Source organism: Gavia stellata, chromosome 24 (assembly GCF_030936135.1).
Source record: "Gavia stellata isolate bGavSte3 chromosome 24, bGavSte3.hap2, whole genome shotgun sequence".
Lineage (NCBI taxonomy): Eukaryota > Metazoa > Chordata > Aves > Gaviiformes > Gaviidae > Gavia > Gavia stellata.
Window position 1 is genome coordinate 7,377,592 of NC_082617.1, and position 21,161 is coordinate 7,398,752.

Here is a 21,161-nt window from a genome sequence, read left to right on the forward strand (position 1 = left end):
CCACCCGTGCCTGGAGCTGTGCTCCCGACCGCCGCGCTGGCGTGTCGACCCCAGCTGCCGGTGGGGAAAGAAGGAGAGGAGGATCGTGCTTGTGGCACGGGAGGGGAGACCTCATCGCTTCTACAACTGCCTGAAAGGGGGTTGTGGGGAGGTGGGTGTTGGTCTCTTCTCCCAAGTGACAAGGGATAGGACAAGAGGAAATGGCCTCAAGTTGCGCCAGGGGAGGTTCAGGCTGGATATTAGGAAAAATGTCTTTCCTGAGAGAGCGGTGAAGCACTGGCAGAGGCTGCCCAGGGAGGTGGGGGAGTCACCATCACTGGAGATCTTCAAAAACCGTGTGGCCGTGGCACTGCGGGACATGGTTTAGTGGGCATGGTGGGGTTGGGGTGGTGGTTGGACTTGATGATCGTAGAGGTCTTTTCCAACCGTAGTGATTCTGTGATCCGCGTTCGTGTCGTGCAGGAAGAGCTGGCGGGGCGGAGGGGAGGGACGGGGAGAGAAGATGGGGCCTGGGCCGTTCCGAGGGGTGCCGGCAGGGACGGGCCCGGCTCAGGCGGCGGGGAGCGAGGCCGCCCAGCTCGCCCCGCGGCGCCAGAGGCGGTGAGGACGCCGCGAGCCCCCCCCGCGCCTCTCCCCCTCGCGGCCCGAGGCTGCCAATGCCGCCACGCAGCGCCCCTGGCGTCACCGCCCCCACCGGCACCTCACGGCCCGCCGACGTCATCAGCAGGGCAGCGAACGCCGCCCGTGCCCTTCACAAAGATGGCGGCGGCGGCTAGGGGCGGGGCGGGGATTTGCCCGCGCGCAGCCGGAGGCGGGCGGAAGCGGGGCCGGGTGCGCAACCGCCATGCCGCGGGCGGCCGCGCTGCTCTGGCTGCTGCTGCCGGGGCTGGCGGCGCTGGAGCCGCTCAGCGTGGGCCTGGCCATCGGCGTCGCCTCGGCCCTCACCGGCTACCTGTCCCACCCCAGCTTCTACTGCAGCTACGTGGAGTGCTGCCCCAGCGCCGGGCAACGCCTCAACGCCACCGGTACGGCGGGGGCGGGGGGGGCCGGGCCGCGCTGGACTCCCCAACCCTGCCCCGGCGCTCGGCCGGTAACCGGCCACTGCTGGGCTTGCCAGTGGCCACGCTGAGAGTCATGCCCAGCAGTGGCCGTGCCGAGCTCGCCCAGTACGTGGCTGGTGACTGGCACCCAGCAGCGGCCATGCTGAGCTCGCCCGGTGTGTGGCCAATAATCGGCACTCATCGGTGGCCGTGCCACGGCTGCCCGGTGCATGGCTGGTGACCGACACCCATCGGTGGCCATGCCACGGCTGCCCGGTGCATGGCTGGTGACCGACACCCATCGGTGGCCATGCCACGGCTGCCCGGTGCATGGCTGGTGACCGACACCCATCGGTGGCCATGCCACGGCTGCCCGGTGCATGGCTGGTGACCGACACCCATCGGTGGCCATGCCACGGCTGCCCGGTGCATGGCTGGTGACTGACACCCATCGGTGGCCATGCCACGCCTGCCCGGTGCATGGCTGGTGACCGACACCCATCGGTGGCCATGCCACGGCTGCCCGGTGCATGGCTGGTGACCGACACCCATCGGTGGCCATGCCACGGCTGCCCGGTGCATGGCTGGTGACCGACACCCATCGGTGGCCATGCCACGGCTGCCCGGTGCATGGCTGGTGACCGACACCCATCGGTGGCCATGCCACGGCTGCCCGGTGCATGGCTGGTGACCGACACCCATCAGTGGCCATGCCACGGCTGCCCGGTGCATGGCTGGTGACCGACACCCATCGGTGGCCGTGCCAGCCCTGCCCGGTGCATGGCTGGTGACCGACACCCATCGGTGGCCATGCCAATCCTGCCCAGTACATGGCTGGTGACCGACACCCATCGGTGGCCATGCCACGCCTGCCCGGTGCATGGCTGGTGACCGACACCCATCGGTGGCCGTGCCACGGCTGCCCGGTGCATGGCTGGTGACCGACACCCATCGGTGGCCATGCCAAGCCTGCCCGGTGCATGGCTGGTGACCGACACCCATCGGTGGCCATGCCAAGCCTGCCCGGTGCATGGCTGGTGACCGACACCCATCGGTGGCCATGCCAAGCCTGCCCGGTGCATGGCTGGTGACCGACACCCATCGGTGGCCATGCCAATCCTGCCCAGTACATGGCTGGTGACCGACACCCATCGGTGGCCATGCCAAGCTTGCCTGGTGCGTGGCCGGTGACTGGCACCCATTGGTGGCCATGTGATGCAGAGCTCTCCTCCCCGCAGCGCTGAAGGTGCAGCTGGACACCAAGCTCTTTGGGCAGCATGTGGCCAAGGACGTGGTGCTGAAGGCGGTGATGGGCTTCAGCAACAACCCCAGCCGCAAGAAGCCACTGACTCTTTCGCTCCACGGCTGGGCCGGCACCGGCAAGAACTTCCTCAGCCAGATCCTGGCGGAGCACGTCCACCCCGCCGGCCTGCGCAGCAAGTTCGTCCATCTCTTCCTGGCCACCCTGCACTTCCCCCACCACGACGAACTCAAGCTCTACAAGGTAATCCAGTTACCTCGAGTCCCTAAACCCCTTAGTACGGGGGTTTGGCTGTTTGTGCTGCACGTGTCCCCTGGACGCCTGACAACTGGAGGTGTACAGCTGGGTATTTCCAAAGTTGGTGCTCAGGAGAGATGGAGGGAGAAATGCATTCAGAAAGTGAAAGAGAAAGGCACCAAAATGCCGAGAAATCCAAAGCGAGAGTAATTTCCTAGTGCTGTCCTCTCACTGATGCCATCTGCTGATTTCTGCGGGCTTGCAGTGAGGAAAGAATCCCGTCATTAAAACTGTGCATACTGGTTGGCGGGGATGGAGGTAACTTTCTCCAAAGCAGCTCCTGCGGTGCCGTGTTTTGTGTTTGTGGCTAAAACAATGTTGATAACGCACCAGTGTTTTGGCTGTTATGGAATAATGCTTGCACAGCCTCAAAGCTTGCTTTTTTTTCCCCACACATAGCAAGCGGGCTGGGGTGGGCAAGAGATTGGGACAGCCAGGGCAGCTGACCCCAGTCAGCCAAAGGGATATTCCGTACCATATGCTGTCATGCTCAGCAATAAAAACTGGGGTAGAAGAAGGGAAAAGTGGGGGGCTTTGGCTTCCAAGGTGGTCATTGCTCTAACATTGGCTGGGCATTGGTCTGTCTGTGTCGGGGGGGTGAGTGATTCCCTTTGCTTGTTTTTTTCCTCTTTCCATCATCTGTCAAACTGTCTTTATCTTGACCCATTAATTTTCTCAGTTTTATTCTTTGTCCTCTCTCCCCCATCCTGCTGGGGTGCTTGGCTGCCGGCTGGGTCATCCCACCATGCACTGTGCGATGAGAAAGTGTAGCCCACGTGAGAGATTTTTCAAGTGACTTCATTGCTCGACATTGGAGAATTCTGATCTTCATATTTTAATGTCTGAAGTTACCCAAAAGTGATGTACTGATAGATGTGGTTTCTGTATGAAAGACAAAACACTGTTTTTTTTTAAAACAAAGAAGCTTTCTCTTCTCCAAGACTTCCCATCTCAGCCTAGTTTTCGTGTCTTATCCATGCACTAAGCAGAAAGAGAAGTCTTTCCTCTGTGAGCAGAAAAATAATTCACATTTAAATTCAGTGTCACATGTCAAAGGGATCACTCACAGTGTTTATGGTTCTCCCTTCAGGAAAAAGTATAACCAGTGAGTGTGGGATGCTGACATTTGAAAGGGTGTCCCTGGAGTCTGTCACATACAAGCATCTTGCAGTACATCTGGAAGAGACCTAGTTTTTCAGTGTTTTTCAAACTCTTGTTCCAGGAACAACTGCAGAACTGGATTCGGGGCAACGTCAGTGCCTGTCCCCACTCTGTCTTCATTTTTGATGAGATGGACAAAATGCATCCAGGTCTCATTGATGCCATCAAGCCGTTCTTAGACTATTACGAGCAGGTTGATGGGGTGTCCTACAGAAAAGCCATCTTCATCTTCCTCAGGTCTGTAACACCTATTTCAGTCATTTTGAGATGCTGAGATAAATCTGTGTTTATGATGATAATGATGTTCTTATGGGATCTCATACAAGGAACAGCAAAAGAACTGCTCTGGAGTGAAAACCTACTCTGTAAAGACAGAGGGGAGCACTGTGAGCTCTTGCGTGGCCTGTGGCTGTAGCGGAGCAGGTCTGATGCCATGCAGCAGATCACTGCAGCGTGCTGAGCTCATGAGCCTGGCCCAGAGCACGGATCGTATGAGAGTTCACATTTTGGGGAAGTTCTCTGGGATGGGTGCACCATGTACTGGGTCTGGCTGGGATGGACTTAACTGTCTTCGCAGCAGCTGGTTTGGTGCTGTGTTTTGGATTTGTGGCTAAAACAGTGTTGATAACACACCAATGTTTCGGCTGTTTCTGGATGGTGCTTGCAAAGCCTCAAGGCTTTCTTTTTCCCATGCAGACCCCAGTGAGTAGGGTGGGGTGGGCAAGAGGATGGGAGGTGACACAGCTGGGACAGCTGACCCAAACTGGCCAGAGCAATATTCAATACCATGTAATGTCATGCTCAGCAATGAAAACCGGGGTAGAGAAACAAGGGGGGGTTTCAGCTTCCAAGGTGATGGTGCTTCAGAGACTGTCTGAGCATTGGTCTGGCTGAGGGGTGGCGAGTGATTTCCTTAGCCTTCCTTGGGGTTTTTTTTCTCCTCTTTTTATTACCTATTAAACTGTATTTATCTTGACCCACAAGTCTTCTCACTTTTGTTCTTCCTATTTTCTCCTTCCATCACACTGAGGCAGGAGGGAATAAGCAAGCGGTTGTGTAGGTGCTTGGCTGCTGGTCGGGGTCAACCCACCACACACCGATGGCTATTTAAAGAACTGGAGACTCCCTAAATTTTGGCTTACAGGTTTCTGTTTTGGTGATTTGTTTGACATCTAGAAGATTAGCAATTAGCTAAAAAAGAAATTCTGGTTCAGTTGTGTCTGTATTCACCACTATACATTTTTCTTTTATGAATAGCAATGCAGGTGGTGACTTAATTAATAAAGCAGCTCTTGACTTCTGGACAAGTGGAAAGCGCAGGGAGGAGATTCAGCTGAAAGACCTGGAGCCCATGCTATCTGTAGGAGTCTTCAATAACAAGAATAGTAAGCCACTTTCCCCAGAAAATTGGAAATTCATTTTACTTCATAACACAGGGTTCATCTCTTGACCCTGCCCTGCTTTTCCCTTTCCCCCAACTCCTCCAGGTGGACTGTGGCACAGCAGCCTCATCGACAAGAACCTCATTGACTACTTTGTCCCCTTTCTGCCCCTGGAGCACAAGCACGTGAAGATGTGTGTCAGGGCTGAAATGATAGCCCGTGGCTATGCTGTCGATGAGAAGGTTGTTCAAGCAGTGGCTGATGAGATGACGTTCTTCCCAAAAGAGCAGAAAATCTACTCTGATAAAGGCTGCAAGACTGTACAGGCCAAGCTGGATATTCATGAAGACATTGCGATGGGAGATACAAAAGCCAAGGGTTGATTACCCTTCAGGTCTCCAGAGCACTTTCAAGCCTTTAGAAATCTGTGTATTTGCACTTAAGCTTTTTTACTGTTGCAGGGAGTATGGTGAAAATACAAGTGAGCTGTGTGGGCTTTTTAATTTTTTTTTTTTTTAACTTAACATCCCACTGTTCGTCTCTGAACTGGCTGGTATCCAAGTGTTGCCCCCTTTCTTTTTACCTATAGTGAATTTCTGAGCATGACACATACATAGCACTGGATACAGCATCTCCTGCTTTATTCTTCCAAGTGCTGGGATTATTAAGTATTTAATTCCTCTTTCCTCAAAAACTAAACTAGAGCAAAGGAGTACAGAGGAGTTCTTCCAGGCAGTCATATTCCCTTCTTTGTACATGGTCTCATTCATGGGCTAGTGAAATTAAGGGATGTGTGGTGTCTTCAGGACTACGATAGTGTCTGCAAGGGTAAATACGTTGCAGTAAGAAGATGGTATGGTGGAAAGCTTCTTGTCCTTCACAGCAGATTGATGCTGTTGTGGCTTCTACAGACAAGCATCAGCTATTCAGACACAGAAGGGCATGATTATAATTTATGCCTGAGCTGTGGCATCGTATCACATCAGCTACAGTAATATGGAAAGTCATGACGAGCTCAGGGAAATCTGTTACTATGTAGTAGAGAAGGGGTGGGGAGGAAGTAACTGTTTGTCCCTGTGCTGCTTTGGGGAAAAAGAAATTGTAAAAGCAGCTTTATATTCTAAGGGGGCCAAGTGAGTTTGTGTGGTAACCCCAGGGTGTTTGTCTTCCTCAGCGGAGGGACCCATCTGAGGGATCTGACTGTTAAAACATACTAGACCAGTCTACTGTTCTTTAATCAGAAAAATCTCTCATGAGGATTTGACTGTTACAGCTTGTCCGGTTAGTCTGTCTGAAGTCTGCAAGACCTTTAGTAGTCCCTCCCAGCTGCACCAATAGTGTAGGAATGAGTGGGTAATACTACTCTTACCTTGCTTGGAAGACACTTTCGTGGCAGAAGTTATTTTTAATAGTGTATTTTTATACTGAAGTGTAAGCAACAGCAATACAAAGCTCTTTCCTAGACAGCTACCGAGAAGGGAGTATGGGAAACGGGAGCCATCAACAACAATCCCATACCTCACTAGGTAAGTATGGTTTAGAGTAGCTTTTAACATTAAAGAATGTTTGTGTGGAAGGGCGAGCGATGAGTTAGTAAGCTGGGAAAGTTTGATTTAACCTTCACCCACTTGGTAAGGCTGGGGTTTAAAACTCTGTTGCAAGCTTTAACTACTTCATCATCTATCACTTGTGGATCAAATATTGTAGTGCAAGACGGAAGTGCCTATCACTTGGTTGATTGTAGTGTGTTTTTTAAACTGGTATGAGGGATTGGGCTATTTTTGTGCTGGAGCATCTACTCCCTCACTTGTACTTAAACTTGCTTTAAGATGCGATGCAAAACTTACAGGTCTCAAGACTATTACGTTAATTCAAATTACAACAGAGAGCTTAGCATTTATGTTAAGCTCTAAACTAAAAGTGTCAATTGCCTTTTACAACCCCACATGGAATTTGTCAAATGTTGGCAAATTGTTCACACTGATGCAACCTCCAGAGCCAAATGCTAGCTAGCCATTAACCTTGGGACATTGGACTGTTGCTTTTCATGTATAATGTTTTGCCTATTAACTGACGTTCATAGGTGTAAGTAAGTGCTGCATCCAGTTTCAGGTACTCCAAATACAAAATACTTGCGCAATTTCAAAACACTAAATATTACTACTGTACTGCAGTTGGAATAAATCTTAAGTGACTTTTCTCTCTTGGTGTAATCATTTTCAGCTATAGGAAAGTACTAGTTTATGCAGTTTTCAACCAGCTGCGCTGCAGCTTTCTGTTAAACTTCCTTTATTCTTAAAAAAATAGATAAGCAGATTAAGTAGCCTGTTGATATTAAAGCATGTTGAGTTATCCAACAGCACATTAGGGCATTCAGCAGTTAAATACAGCTTAGTAGAAACAAACACCTATGAAAAAGCCTTAAAGTCTCTGCCTGCTCTGCTTCATAGTTATTAACAGGTATCTCCTACCATACTGCCAAGCACCGCAGAACAAATAAGCCTCAGTAGCTTGTTTAACTAGGCCTCCTCTCTGCACTGTGTCTGGGAAGCTGTCATTCAAGGCAGCTCTTCACCTCTCCTCTAGCTGGCAAAGGCATGATAGGACTACAGGCTTTCATGGTTATCTCCGTGGGCCAGAGCATCTGCAGCTTTTCTAGCACTGAAAAAAAGCCAGTGCGTAAATAACGGCATAATTCAAGTGAGGTACAGCTGTTGGCAACAACTCATGCCTCACTGAACAGTCAGTTGTTCACACTGTTGTGAACCATGTGTTGTGCTGTAACGATGCACAAGGAAGCTCATTACGGAGCATACATGGGAAGCGTAAGCTGTCTTGTTCATCAGGACTTTGCACCATGCCTGTGCCGCTCTGCACACACGACAGCTTGGCTGTTTGGCCCAGGGCGTCGGGCAGATGAATCTCTAGAGCCTGGCTGCCTCTTTCTATCAAAAGCAGCACTTAATACATCGCTGAATTTTAAACATAGCCTGTAATTTTATGAACACAGCATGAGATCTTGGAACGTGCCCTGCAGAAGGCGGCTGAATTAAAGTAGCAGTTGCTTGTACTGGACTTTGGTAAGAACAAAAAAAATTCAGTCTGAGCGACTGCTCAGCTACTGTCACCTGGCCAATAGACTGTTTCTCTGGGGAAACAGACCTTTCCCCCCATTTGACATTTTTAAGTTGTCCGATCCAGTTTCAAGTGGCCTATTAAAAAGAATAATGGCCAAAGTTACCCAGTCACAGCAAGAAAGACAGAGTGAGGATCTCAGCTTTGAAACCATGCAGTGTAAAGGAGGGGAATAATGACAAGATCAGAAGCATCAAATCTGGCAGTGATTTCAGGCACACATGTTTCTTTCACCCAGGTGCAGGAGATGCCCCTAGCCAGGTCTCCTGTTTTCAAGAACAGAAGAGATTAAACAGAGGCAGTCTCTACCCTTTGAACATAATTTCTACATCCTCTCGAGGAAGCTTCCATCCACCCTAAGCCATCTAGGGCTATAATGAAATACTTGCTGCCAACATATGTCAAATGCTAGTATTGATGCTGCAATGGCACACAAAGCAAAGCTAAGAGTGTATTTATGCTGGAAAAGCCAGAGTACTGCTCGGTTGAACTGTTTCTTTTGATGAGAAGGTATCAGACAGTACTAAAAGTTTATCATTTTCACATCTGCTTTTTTCCACTAGCCAGTCATTTGCTATCATCAGGAGGTCAAAGAAACAGATAAATACCAGAGTTCAAAGCACTCATTTGCTGACAAATACTAGGACTGATAATTTGTGTATTACACAACTTCAGAGCAGAACTGGACAGCTGAAGTCTTACTGGCCCTTTTTTTCCCCTTGTAGAGAAAACTTCAGGATGCTGCCACTGAAAACACATGCAGCTTCAATCAGAGCCTGCAGAGTGTTCAGTCAGTGGTACCATGGTGGGAGGAGGAGACGAGAAGCAGGGTTTTAACTAGTCTCTAGAAGACAAGTTCATCCTTATGATACTGTTGAACACATATACATCTAGAAAGTCTACCTATACAAAAACTATGCGAGTGTAATTAGTACTGATGGTCTAGAAGTGCAGTTTCCACTCCAAACGTTGTTTCCCTTTCTCCAGGTAACAGAGAGTCACATCTCCTCCTCATATCTATTCTCTTTGAACTCAAGAAGGGAGATACCTGTATTCAAGCACAGCTAAACACTTCAGCCAGAAATGCAGTATGCTCTTCCTCAACAAGTAGTAAGTTTATGCAAAATTAACATCAAATCACTCAATGCAAAGAACACCAGAAGGTAGCTAAGAAATACATTTCCAATGAGAAAAGTTTATTTTGAATAGAAACTGGAGTGAAAAAAAGCCTCTGCAGTGCTCACATTCAGAAACAAGTCTGACACTCTTCACAGTAACTTCAGTTGACACATTTCACATTTTTTTCAAATTACTTTGGATCTGTCTTCACCCCTGTCTCAAATGCATGCAGTATTGCAAGAAGATGAAAAAGGGAAAACCCTGCAAGGTGGCCCCTGAATTCTACATGTAGGTGAAGAGGAGAAACCTCTTTTCCATTTCCTTGGTGTAAAATTTAACCTGTACATGTTTCCCATTAAGTTACACCCTTTCCATGAAGCTGACTCACCAGCCAGAAAACACACTTTTCTCCCTCCTGAGATCACACCTGGGACAGCATGCTGCAGGCAACTTTACACATAAAAAAATAACCAAAAATAGGAACCAACTACACTGATGTGGCAGTCAAGGATTTTAACTCACTTCCTTGTAATATTAAGTCTGCTCTCTGAACACTATTCACACCAAAGAGTTTCATATTCTTGGTCTGACATGCAGGAGACCAAATGATACTACTGTTTTGAGAAAGACAACGGTACTGCATGATGTTGCATAGAAGACTCTGGATATTTTTTTAATTACAGAATCCCCCCTTATCTTTACTGGAACCAAGCTGTTCAAGGAGAAAAGACACATATCCTACTTTTAACGCAGTTATAAGAATATTCCCACACAAGCCCAATGAAGGCTTTCAAAGACATAAGAACTTTGATTAAAATTCTCAATATTGTCTAGAGATCATCCACATCAAACCAAAGTCCAATTAAAATTAGCTCATAGTCTCAGTCCTTCTGTATGTGCCAACAGTCTGCCAAATGGTTCTGACGATTGACACACAATCCAAGAGGAGTCTTCGGCACTGTCAGACACAGACCCCCGCATTCACAACACAGTTTGTCCTTACCTTGACAACACAAGGCCGCAGTACTTGGGAGCCATGACTAGTGACAGAATAAAAATGCAGTGGCACTGCCGCTTATTTACACACCAGTTAAAAAATAATGTTCCTTTCTTTAAAAGTGCTTAAAAATGAAATGTCCCAGGTTCTCCACTTGGTGATTAAGTTAAATTTGCTTCTTTGCAGGTTGTAGCAATAAAGCGTTAGAAGTCATAGTAATAATCCAACTTTGCATCCACAGTTTTACATCCTTTATCTGAATAAATTCTCTCCTCTCTGGGGAAGTAGGTCATTTCGTCAGCTATTCTGGTTAAAATGTCTTCATCCACAGCATAGCCACGTGATTCAATCTCAACCCTGACGCACATTTTCACATGTTTGTATTCCAGAGGCAGGAAAGGAACGAAGTAGTCAATGAGATTTCTATCAATCAAGGTGCTATGCCAAAATCCACCTACAAAGGGAAAAAGAAGGGGTTTGTTTACTACTCCTCTACTTAAACACTACCATAGGTTGAACAGGAGCAAGAGGGATATCATAGCCCTCTGCTGCATACCAGTAAGAATCCACCTGTGTTTTTAGGGCCCTATAATGCAAAGTAAGCCCAAATACAAGCCCCCTCTCATGGTACTTTGTGCATAAAGTTTTGGACAGACACATAAATGTGGTCCACTGGAGCTGAATGCATGAATTCTAAGTGAATACATTTAAGCCTTGCTCCCCAGATGCTAATCTCATACCTTCCCCTCTCTCACCTAGAAAAGAACAGATGTTCTGTCTCTTATCAGCTCTCCCAGACCAGCTTTCTTGCTCCTTTTTTTTGGAGCTTGCATCTAACCTTTTTAAAAAGCACAGTAAGTTTGCTTCCAAAGTTAATTTTAGAGCATAATTACATTAAAACCCCTTTTCACCAGAAGGCACATGCAAGGAAACCTGACTGCCCACAGCAGGCCTGGCATGTCAGCTTGTTGCTCCCTAGTAACTGCCTGAAAGCTTTTAAAAGACTGAGCAAGACAGACTAAGTGGGTTGGGGGCCACGGAAGTGGCTTCCCCATAATAAAACATTTTACTGGTTGAAGATTTTTCAGCTACTGCAATATCTAGCCTTACTGTCAGGATTTCTGTTTACATTCCCTTTAGCTCATTAGCATGTCAATAAATGCACAGCGTAGACTCTCCCCAACATATGGAATCCAACCAACAGCTAACATGCTGATAGCCAAGGTGCACACAGAGCTCCTTAACCTTCATTTCATCTCAAGAGCCGTCTGTAGTCCCCAGAACTGCATCATGGCTCCTCACTAGCTGAAAACTGGAGGCCACATCAAGTGGAAACCATAGCTATAAAAATGCACTTTGTATATTAAAAGCAGCCCACCCCTTTTGTGGAACTTTTACCACCTCAAAAGCAATCACAGTTTTACTTACTATTTTTGTTATTAAAGACGGACACAGACAGTGCATTTTGCATATCTGTGAGCTGTATATCTTCCCTTGTCCTCCCGTTTCTCCAGAAATCTAGCGCCACCTCTGTTATCTTTTCAGCTCCTGCATTGCTAAGTAAAGAGAAAACAAAGATTGTAGCTGGAGGTAGTTTTAAAAGGCATCGAGTGTACAGAACAGCAAGCCTGAGAAGCTGCTTCTTACCTGAGGAATATGAAGATGGCTTGTCGGTAAGACACTCCATCCAGAAGCTCATAGTAGTCCAGGAATGGCTTGATGGAGTCAATAAGTCCGGCATGCATTTTATCCATTTCATCAAATATGAAGAGTGATCTGGGACATATGCTCACATTTCCCCGAATCCACGACTGCAACTGGTCCTGAGTGGCATAAAAATAAAGGCTATTGAAACAGTTCATGTTGAAAAGACAGAAAATAGCACTTCTGCTTAGTGACCTTTGTCCTGAAAGAGTAATTTCAATTATGTTATTTTAACACCTTTGGCTTCTTGACTAAAACATGGTTAAAAGCTGTAAATAAAACTAACAGAACCTCGTGCTGTTTCTGAAAAAAAAAATTTAAGACACCAAGAGACAGGATGGGACAAGCAGGAAATCTCCTTTTGAGAAAGATATTCCTGTAAACACAGCAAAAATTGAAGTGCACAGTAGGATAAAGGATGGGTACCACCAAGTAACAGCAACACAAAGCAAAGCCCTGACAAGTAAAATGATTACTTTTGGCAGGACTTTGGTCTAAACATCCTTAGGTGTCAAAGCTACGAACAATACTAAATTTACTACCTGATCAGCACCAGAGAGAAAAAGCACCTGCAGGCACTGGCAGAAGTAGAAACAGAATTCAGTCATCAGCCCTATGTTTTAATCATTCAGAAGTTAAATGAAGACAATTACAAGCCCTTCTTAAAACACAATATTGTTCAGAAGGGCTAAAGGTTTATTGCATTTAAAGATTCTCTCACTTAAGTGTTACATTTAAGACCAATAATGAAGTAATCGGGGAAAAATTGTATCTGCTGGCAGATGAATGAGAAGTAATTGTTCTAACCATTTTCAATTTTTTTTTTTTTTTTTTTTTTTTTTATATTCACTATTTACTCAGTCTCTGAACTGCAGAGGCAGCACAGGAAGGTGGCATTGGGTGTATTGTGGATAAGAAGTGATAGTTTCTTCTACTGCCTTGGGCAGCAAGTTTCCCAAGTGTAACCACCTCGAAACAAAAGCAGAAAAGGATCAATTTTATTTTAAAACAGCTCAGTTGCAAGAAGAAAAAAAGTAAGCTGTAAAAGAGGAAACATATTTCCTCCATTTAGAAATCAGGTTTGTAGACCATCCCATTCCCATTTTTAATGCATACAAACAGACTATAAACATTCAGTACTACAAAAGACAGTGGTACCCATTCAAACTCTGCTGTTAACAAAGTTAGTTAGAACAACAAAAACCCAGAAAACATGCATCTGAACTACTGCTCCACATGATATCCACCCGCCTACAGAACTGCGCTGACACCAAACTGGCAGAACAATTCCAAATACATTTATCTGTACCCTTCTGACAACGGAGTATTTTGTGACTTTGTTTTACAGCTGGAAAATGGATGCATAGAAAAACTAAATAACCTCCTCAGTGTGCAGTACTGAGCAGTACTGAAAAGCACACCCACACCTCAAAAAGCAAGCTTCAGCTTGCCATGGTCCCTAACACACTTGGTCACTGGGTGGTCCCCCAGAGTCATAAACTATTAATTTTTTGCAGTGCCCACCAGCATATCACCTAACCACAGAAACCTGCTGTATCATGCTGATCCTTAAGTCAGTCACATCTCTAAGCAAAGTGTAGAGCAAAAATTAACCATATCATTCCTCCCTAAAGAGAGACTCAAAATACATCCAAAAAACTTCACATTCATGGGAAAACCAGTCCTGATGGATGTTAGGATTTGCCCACTTCTGTACAGAAGACTGCAGAACTGGCACAGGCTACATTTTACTGAATAAAACAACATTCAGGTTTCTAGTACTGATCGTGCCATAACATTTATGAATCAATACAGCAGTCACTGCAGCAGAGCTGTGCCCCACTGCCATGGGTTCCACAGCACGCTCTTACCTTATAGACATCGATGCTGTGAGCGTGAGGAAAGTGTAAAGTTGCCACGAACTGATGGACATATTTACTCTGCAGACCTCTTTTATAAATGCTTTCGGCAACTATCTTACTGACAAAGTTTTTGCCTGTTCCAGTCCATCCGTGCAAGGAAAGGGCAAGAGGTTTTTTGGTGTTGGTGTTGTTCAAGAAGCCCTTCACCGCCTTTACAACCACCTTGTTCACCAGGTGCTGCCCGAACAGTTTCCTGTCCAAATCCTCCTGCAGAGCTGGACGGAGAGACCACTCTGTCAGCAGCGAGGAGGGAGACGAGCACCGGGCCCCGCCGGCTTCTGCCTCCTTCAAGGAGGGTCCAGCACCCACCCCAGCGTGCAGGCTGCCGGCCCCAGGCCAGGGGGCAAAGGCCCGGCCGAGCTGGAGCAGCGCCCTGCGGCCCACGCAGGCCCCACGGGGAAACGCCACAGGCCCTGCCCTGTTAGCGGGGACCCCTGCGCCCTCCAACAGCCTCCCGCCACGCCCGCAACGTCCCCTCAGCCCTCCGCGGCCCCCAGCACCCCCTCAGCCCGCCCCGGCTCCGCACCGGCGGCAGCGCGCCGGTCGTGGCGCTGGAGGCAGCACTCCCTGAAGTAGCAGTAGAGCCGTGGGTAGGAGATGAAGCCGGTAAGGGCCGAGGCGGCGGCGCCCGCGATGGCCAGCCCCAGGCTGATAGGCTCCACGGCGCTCGCTGGCCTAAGGAGCGGCAGCAGCGCCAGGCCCAGGGCCGCCCGCAGGGCGCCCCGCCGCAGCTTCATGGCCCGCCCGGCCCCGCCGCCACCCCCTCCGCTCCGCCGCCGCTTCCGCTCCGCCAGGCCGCTTCCGCCGCCGCCATCTTGGGTACGGGCAGAGGCGGGGCTGAAGCTGAGGGCAGACGCCATGTTGGATGGGCACCCGCGGGGCCGCCGGCGGCTGCAATTAGCTAAATGGCGGCCTCGTGTGGTACATTCGATTAAATACCGCGCTCACACTCGGAAGTTACATTAGCAGTGCTGTATCTGCAGGTATGCGGGGGGGATGCTACCCTAGACCTGCACAGGCTCAGAGGCAAACTCACACATTTACATGGCCCAGAGACTTTTCCTGTTTTCAAAAAAAACCCCACAATCTGGAGCTATGCCACTCTTCCCCCGAGGCTCCGCTCCTGAGTATCGTTACCTGAACACCTGCAGAGCCAAGGGACACCCTGCCCATCATTACCACCAGACGCCAGAAAACATCGGTCTGTACCCCAGAAGGAAGAATGTAATTTACAATCACTTAAAACCACCTTTTAGTTATTTTCAAATTCCAAATCTTGGCTCCAAGCGTCCACACATCACATCTTCTGGGGCGACGTGGCTGACATCGGCTGCGGGGCCTCTGGCTTCTTCACCAGTTGCCATATTGACCCTGTCCTAGGAGCTGAAAGTGAGATTTACCTCCAATTCAACACTTACAACGTGATCCAATATTATTCTTTGCAGCCAAAATAAAATGCTGCTACAGAAATAAATCTAGAGGGAGAAAAAGATACAAAACAACACAGCTTATGATACAAAATATCCAGTGCTGTGTATCTGCCCAAGAAACGACAGACCCAGCGAGGCAGCGCCAGGCACAGCCAACACTGTCATTTCTCCCGCAGCACTTGCAAGCCAGGCTGAGGAGCAGCGGCACTGAACACACGGCTGCAGCATCTCAGCCTTCACACTCGGCACAGCAAAGGCCCTTGGGAACAAACAAGAAGTCTCTCACAAAGTTACATGCAAGCAAACCGGCTTTAAACCTTCCCTTTACATTGACAAGGCAAACAGCACTGCTGCTGTTAAAGGTGCTCTTTTTTCCGTCTTTTTAGGAGGGTGAAAGAAGCTGTGAAAGCAAGTTTGTTTTGTCACTAAAAAATGCCAACCATGAAAGCTCATGTTCTTATAAAACTTCCTTTATCGCTGAAAATAAGTTATATACAAGATCTTACCGGCCAAAGAGTTCGCAATCACCTGCAACTGATTCACTCCAAGATCACAAGAAACGCTTTGTAAGCAACACCAGCGTGTGAAGGCAGTGACTCTCCCAAACTCGGTTTCAGGTCATCGACACAAAATCCTTTATTAGTGAAAAATAAGAACAACTGCAAAGACTTCAGTCCATCTTCATTAGTATCGCCTATTCATTTTCTTGAACTTCTCATAGTGATAATCATCTGTTGCTTTTTCATTGGCTGGACGTTTGCGATTTGGAGGAGACCCTTCAAAAGAAAGAGAAGGAACTATTATTACCCTGTCCTTTCACAGGAGACACTTCCTTATCTCCACCACTTCCCTTCTACAGCCCCGTGCTGTGTGAATGGTTATGGCTTGAGCTGTCAGTGCTCCCAGCCTTGCACCCCTTGCTCTTCCAGCTTTCATCAAACCGTGGTCAGCCAGCTTTGGCACCACGTTTCAGTTGTGACCGTTGCTACTCCGCCCTTGGGCATCTCTAAAGACATCCTCCATCCAGAGGGATTCAGGTGTGACCTAGTATGGGTACATAAAGTGCAGAAGCCTCTCATGGACTTAGATTGCTCTGTTTCACCACTATCTCAGGGCACCCGGAGAAGAGGAGGTAAGAAGAACTAGATCATTTCTCTGTGCAAGACCCCAGAAGAGTTTCAGTGTCTGTCATTCTGACATTTCAGATTAGGAACTTACGCTCAGGTTCTGGCCTCTCCGTATCCCCCACTCTCAGTGGACGGGGCTTTGGCTCTTCTTTGTTCCTTCGCACTGGTGCATTTAGCTCCTCATGATAAACTGAAAGAAGGAAAACATCAGATGAGGAGTGTTACCTGGAGCAGTGTTACTCAGATGGACATATTTCTATGGCATTTGTTACAACTGATCTTGAGCAGAAACAACAGACCCTCAGAACAAGAATTCTTGTAATTGGTTTCTATGGATATACACCGGCTATATACATAAGGTGGGAGACAGAAAATTTCAGTAGCACCGTTTCATCAGAGGTGGCCCAAGACTCTTCATTTCCTTCAGAACACACAAATCTGCCTCCAAATCACCCCTGAAAGCATGGTGAGACACAGCAGAAGGCTGCCTTTCCTCCCGATGACTGCAGTAGGAGAGGCTCTCCTGGAAATGCATTCCCATCTCCTGCCTAGTAAGGTCTATGTTTGCTCGACCACCTGTCTGCTTTGGCAGCCTACAAAATGGATCCACTTGATTATAAACCATCATTTATCATCACAGACGAGGCGGGCATTTCCAGCCCACGCTCAAGACGCAACTGAAAAGAAAAAGTGTTGAAATCTAGGAGGCAGTGTCAGCTGGCAGTTCAAGAGTAGACAGGCAAGCTGTGAGTAATTATGTCCCTCTCCTTGCTGACGCATGGGAAGAAAAAGACCAAGCCAGATGGGGTCTATATGAGCACGCCAGAAAAAGGAATTGGACAGTTGCTTGTGCTGATAGATGAACTAATTTGTCCCACATCAGACTCTGTCCCAACTGACTGCTTTTTCTTCAGCAGAGGAGAGGGTCACACCTGGGTGAGACTTACATCTGTTGTGCTGGACATAGTTAACAGCCATGTTGGTGGGAACAAAGGAAGTTTCGCTGTCTTTCTTTTTGTTCTGCTGCTCTGCCAGCAGCTTGGCCTTGGCCTCTTCAGTTGAGATGATGTTTTTTATTTTTGCGCTAGAAGAAGAAAAACAAAGGAAAAACTACTCATTCACCTTCAAAAAGGGTAGAAGGCATGGAAGTGCTAAGTGGAAGGATCTGGGGGACAGTAAGAGCACTGCTATGGTATTGGATGTGTTTTTTGAGAGAGGAGGCATGCTACATAGAAACAAGACACTCTGTTTCAAAGGCCCAAGGGAAGCTCGCATCATTAGTGCATCCTCTTTCAGTGCAGGGCATAAACTGGTGCTCCAGAAAGTGGCTAGATTCAAAAATGAAGAGCCTTCTCCCAGAAGTCCTGCGGTGGAGCTGCACTGGAGCCCTATCACTGTGCAGAACATGCTGTGCTAGATACCGCGCTAATCCAGAGCAAGGCTCAAGCCCATCACAGAGCCAAACTGGGGCTGTGTAATCCAGCCCTACCGCTGCTCTGCCAATCAACGGTTGATCATCCTGCCAATGCAGGACGTCACCACCAGATCTGTGAAACACATACTCAATTCCCAGATCCACTTCAGGAATGCCACTCAGCATCTGGTTGGAGAGCATCTCCTCGGTCTTCTTGGCAGAGGAGACACGGATGTTCTCAGGCAGCTCGTACAGAGAGTCCTCGGCATTCTTGAGCTTCACCTTCTGTTCCTCGTTCTCCACAATTCCCTTTCTCTTCTTCAGCTCAGTCTCAATATACTTCATCCTAAACAGAAGCACACGAGAGACACACAGTATTTAATTCTGTTTTGTGTACTCTGTCGCAGCACTGCTGGGCACAGCTGCATCACTGTCCCGATAGCTACGAGAGAGGAAAGAATAATCCCTCCAAAACAATTCTGCTAAGATCAACTGCAAGAAGCAATTGTCCAAGAAATTATCAGATCCTCCAAGCTCTTTCACAACCAGGAGGGAAGGCTCCCACTGGTATTTAATGCCAGGCTGGCTGGTTGGCATCACCCATCTTTGTCCATGAAAAAGCCTTCTCAAGTCTGGCAGCCAGAAGGTGAAAGGGCAAGTGGAAGTTTCAGCGAGAACTGGGAAGATGTTCTGGGGCGACTCAGGATCCAAGAGAAAAAAAAAGAAATTGTGAGGGGACACCCAACCCCGCATTCAACACCCCAGGCACAACGCAGCACAACTTACATGTCAGCATCTTCATCCCGCCTGTTGGTTTCAGCTGAGAAGGAAGTTCCCAAGTTTAGATCATCCTCTTCATTAATCCTAAGTGGAAACCACAATGTTTACAGGTTTGCGTTTGTTTGTGGGGGTTTTTTTAACTAATTTGACAAGTTATGGTAACAAGCTCTTCAAAGCAACACAAGATCTGGTTAGTTCATTACTAGCTGTCAAGCACCACTAGTCCAGGCGGAGATCTTCAGAGCTCATATGCACCCACCTGTCCTTGCCTCTTTCTTTCAGCTTCTTCATGTCCACCATGCCCCCAGATTTTATCTTAAATGGGTCATCCTGTAAAATAAGAAATAGTGAGAAACCCTGAAGCTTCCCTCTAGTTTAATGCTAGTCTTCAAAATCTGGATAAAACCACAGAGAACATATAAGTATTGAGCTGTGACATCAGTCCTACCCCAGGCCAGACTCCCGCAGCAATCAGCTGGCCCACACTGATGTTTTCATATCATGACATCTTCGCGCCGAGGTGATGAAAGTGTCTAGCACTTACCACAAGCGTTGCTTCTTCTTGCAACTTCTCTCCCACAAGCAGAGCTACAGCACTAGTCAAGCAGATAAAGAAAGTAAGTGAAATTCAGTGAAAGGAAACACATTACCAACAGTACCACATTTCTTCTCCATCCTTCTCCACATCTAGGAGATGGTCTCCCACACTGTATTAACACAAAATGGCCAATCTTCCTAATCCCTCCACACAGATAGAGGAACTGTTGCTGCTTTGGGGAGATGAGAAGTGCAGGCAGATTTTAGTGCCTCACAGCAAGTCACAAAAACAAGGAACAAAGTTTGTTGCGGGTGCACACTTCACATCCTTGGTGCTACATCCCTTACCTCACCCCATTGGGTCGCTTTCTGAGGCTCTGAACTTCCTTGGCTTCCTCAACTTTTAACCTGAAGAAAAAACATTTCACTTATTACTTGATGCTTTGGTCTTAATTAATTAACTTAATTTGGTTTTCTGCAGTCAACACAGAATCACAGAATCACAGAATCACTAAGGTTGGAAAAGACCTGTAAGATCATCAAGTCCAACCAAAAAAAAAAAAAAAACAAAAAACAAAAAAACCCACCCCACACAACAACAACAAACCACAACACACCAAAAACCAACCCACCCAACACCACACAGCTCCATGCCCATCAAGCTACATCCCACAATGCCACATCCACACACTCCTTGAATACCTCCAGGGAGCGTGACTCTACCACCTCCCTGGGCAGCCTGTTCCAATGTTTCACCACTCTCTCAGTAAAGAACTTTTTCCTAATATCCAGCCTGAACCTCCCCTGGTGCAACTTGAGGCCATTTCCTCTAGTCCTGTCACTCGTCACTTGGGAGAAGAGACCAGCACCCACCTCCCCACAACCCCCTTTCAGGGAGTTGTAGAGAGTGATGAGGTCTCCCCTCAGCCTCCTCTTCTCCAGACTGAACACCCCCAGCTCCCTCAGCCGCTCCTCATCAGACCTGTGCTCCAGACCCCTCACCAGGTTCGTCGCCCTTCTCTGGACACGCTCCAGCACCTCCATGTCCTTCTTGGAGTGAGGGGCCCAAAACTGAACACTGAACGTTCCAGACAGGCTTGGCCATAAGAAGGGCGACGGAGCTGGTGAGGGGTCTGGAGCACAAGTCTGATGAGGAGCGGCTGAGGGAGCTGGGGGTGTTCAGTCTGGAGAAGAGGAGGCTGAGGGGAGACCTTATCGCTCTCTACAACTGCCTGAAAGGGGGTTGTGGGGAGGTGGGTGTTGGTCTCTTCTCCCAAGTGACTAGTGACAGGACAAGAGGAAATCGCCACAAGTTGTGTCATGTAAAGTTTAGATTGGAGATTAGGGAAAATGTCTTCGCTGAAAGGGTTGTCAGACACTGGAAGAGGCTGCCCAGGGAGGTGGTTGAGTCACCATCCCTGGAGGTTTTTAAAAGAGAAGAGAAGGTTATGAAATAACGGTGTCACACGATGCTGTGATACAGTGGTGTGACGTGAGGAAGCCATAATACAGCGGTGTATCACAACGCCGTGATGTAACGCAATGCTGTAACACGACAGCGGTACGTGATGGTACGACGACACGACCAGACGGCGTGACATGACCGGCCACGGTGCCGCTGGACTAACGCAGACCCGGGCTCCCGTCCCGGACCGCCGCAGCGCTGGGCGCGCCCGTACACCCCGGCAGCGGTTAGGCCCAGCCGGGCTCTCTACGGCCTCCCGACCTACCTGACCTCCTCAGCGACCTGCTCGTCGTCCTCCTCCTCCTCGGAGTCCTCCCTCCGCCGTCGGAAGGACTTCTTGGCCGGCATGGCACCGGCTGCTGCGCCGCCGCCGCCCGGCAACCGGCCCCC

At 48.3% G+C, this 21,161-nt stretch overlaps 3 protein-coding genes across 3 annotated transcripts; 1 reads left to right on the forward strand and 2 right to left on the reverse strand.

Moving 5' to 3' along the window:
* The first annotated feature begins 844 nt into the window (after positions 1–844).
* On the forward strand, positions 845–7,336 carry TOR1B (torsin family 1 member B). The gene is made up of 5 exons (XM_059828740.1): positions 845–1,025; positions 2,279–2,544; positions 3,821–3,996; positions 5,017–5,144; positions 5,247–7,336. The coding sequence occupies exons 1-5, from the start codon at positions 845–847 to the stop codon at positions 5,522–5,524; spliced, it is 1,029 nt and encodes a 342-aa protein (XP_059684723.1). The 3' UTR covers positions 5,525–7,336.
* Positions 7,337–9,462: 2,126 nt separating this feature from the next.
* Positions 9,463–14,755, reverse strand: TOR1A (torsin family 1 member A). The gene is made up of 5 exons (XM_059828786.1): positions 14,545–14,755; positions 13,968–14,233; positions 12,040–12,215; positions 11,821–11,948; positions 9,463–10,846 (listed from the first exon to the last, which is right to left on the reverse strand). The coding sequence occupies exons 1-5, from the start codon at positions 14,753–14,755 to the stop codon at positions 10,596–10,598; spliced, it is 1,032 nt and encodes a 343-aa protein (XP_059684769.1). The 3' UTR covers positions 9,463–10,595.
* Positions 14,756–16,073: 1,318 nt separating this feature from the next.
* CUNH9orf78 (chromosome unknown C9orf78 homolog) lies at positions 16,074–21,161 on the reverse strand. Its single transcript, XM_059828875.1, has 9 exons — positions 21,037–21,161; positions 19,655–19,714; positions 19,314–19,365; positions 19,029–19,099; positions 18,776–18,853; positions 18,138–18,335; positions 17,523–17,659; positions 16,667–16,765; positions 16,074–16,224 (listed from the first exon to the last, which is right to left on the reverse strand). Exons 1-9 carry the CDS (start codon positions 21,117–21,119, stop codon positions 16,133–16,135), a joined length of 870 nt encoding a protein of 289 aa, XP_059684858.1. The 5' UTR covers positions 21,120–21,161; the 3' UTR covers positions 16,074–16,132.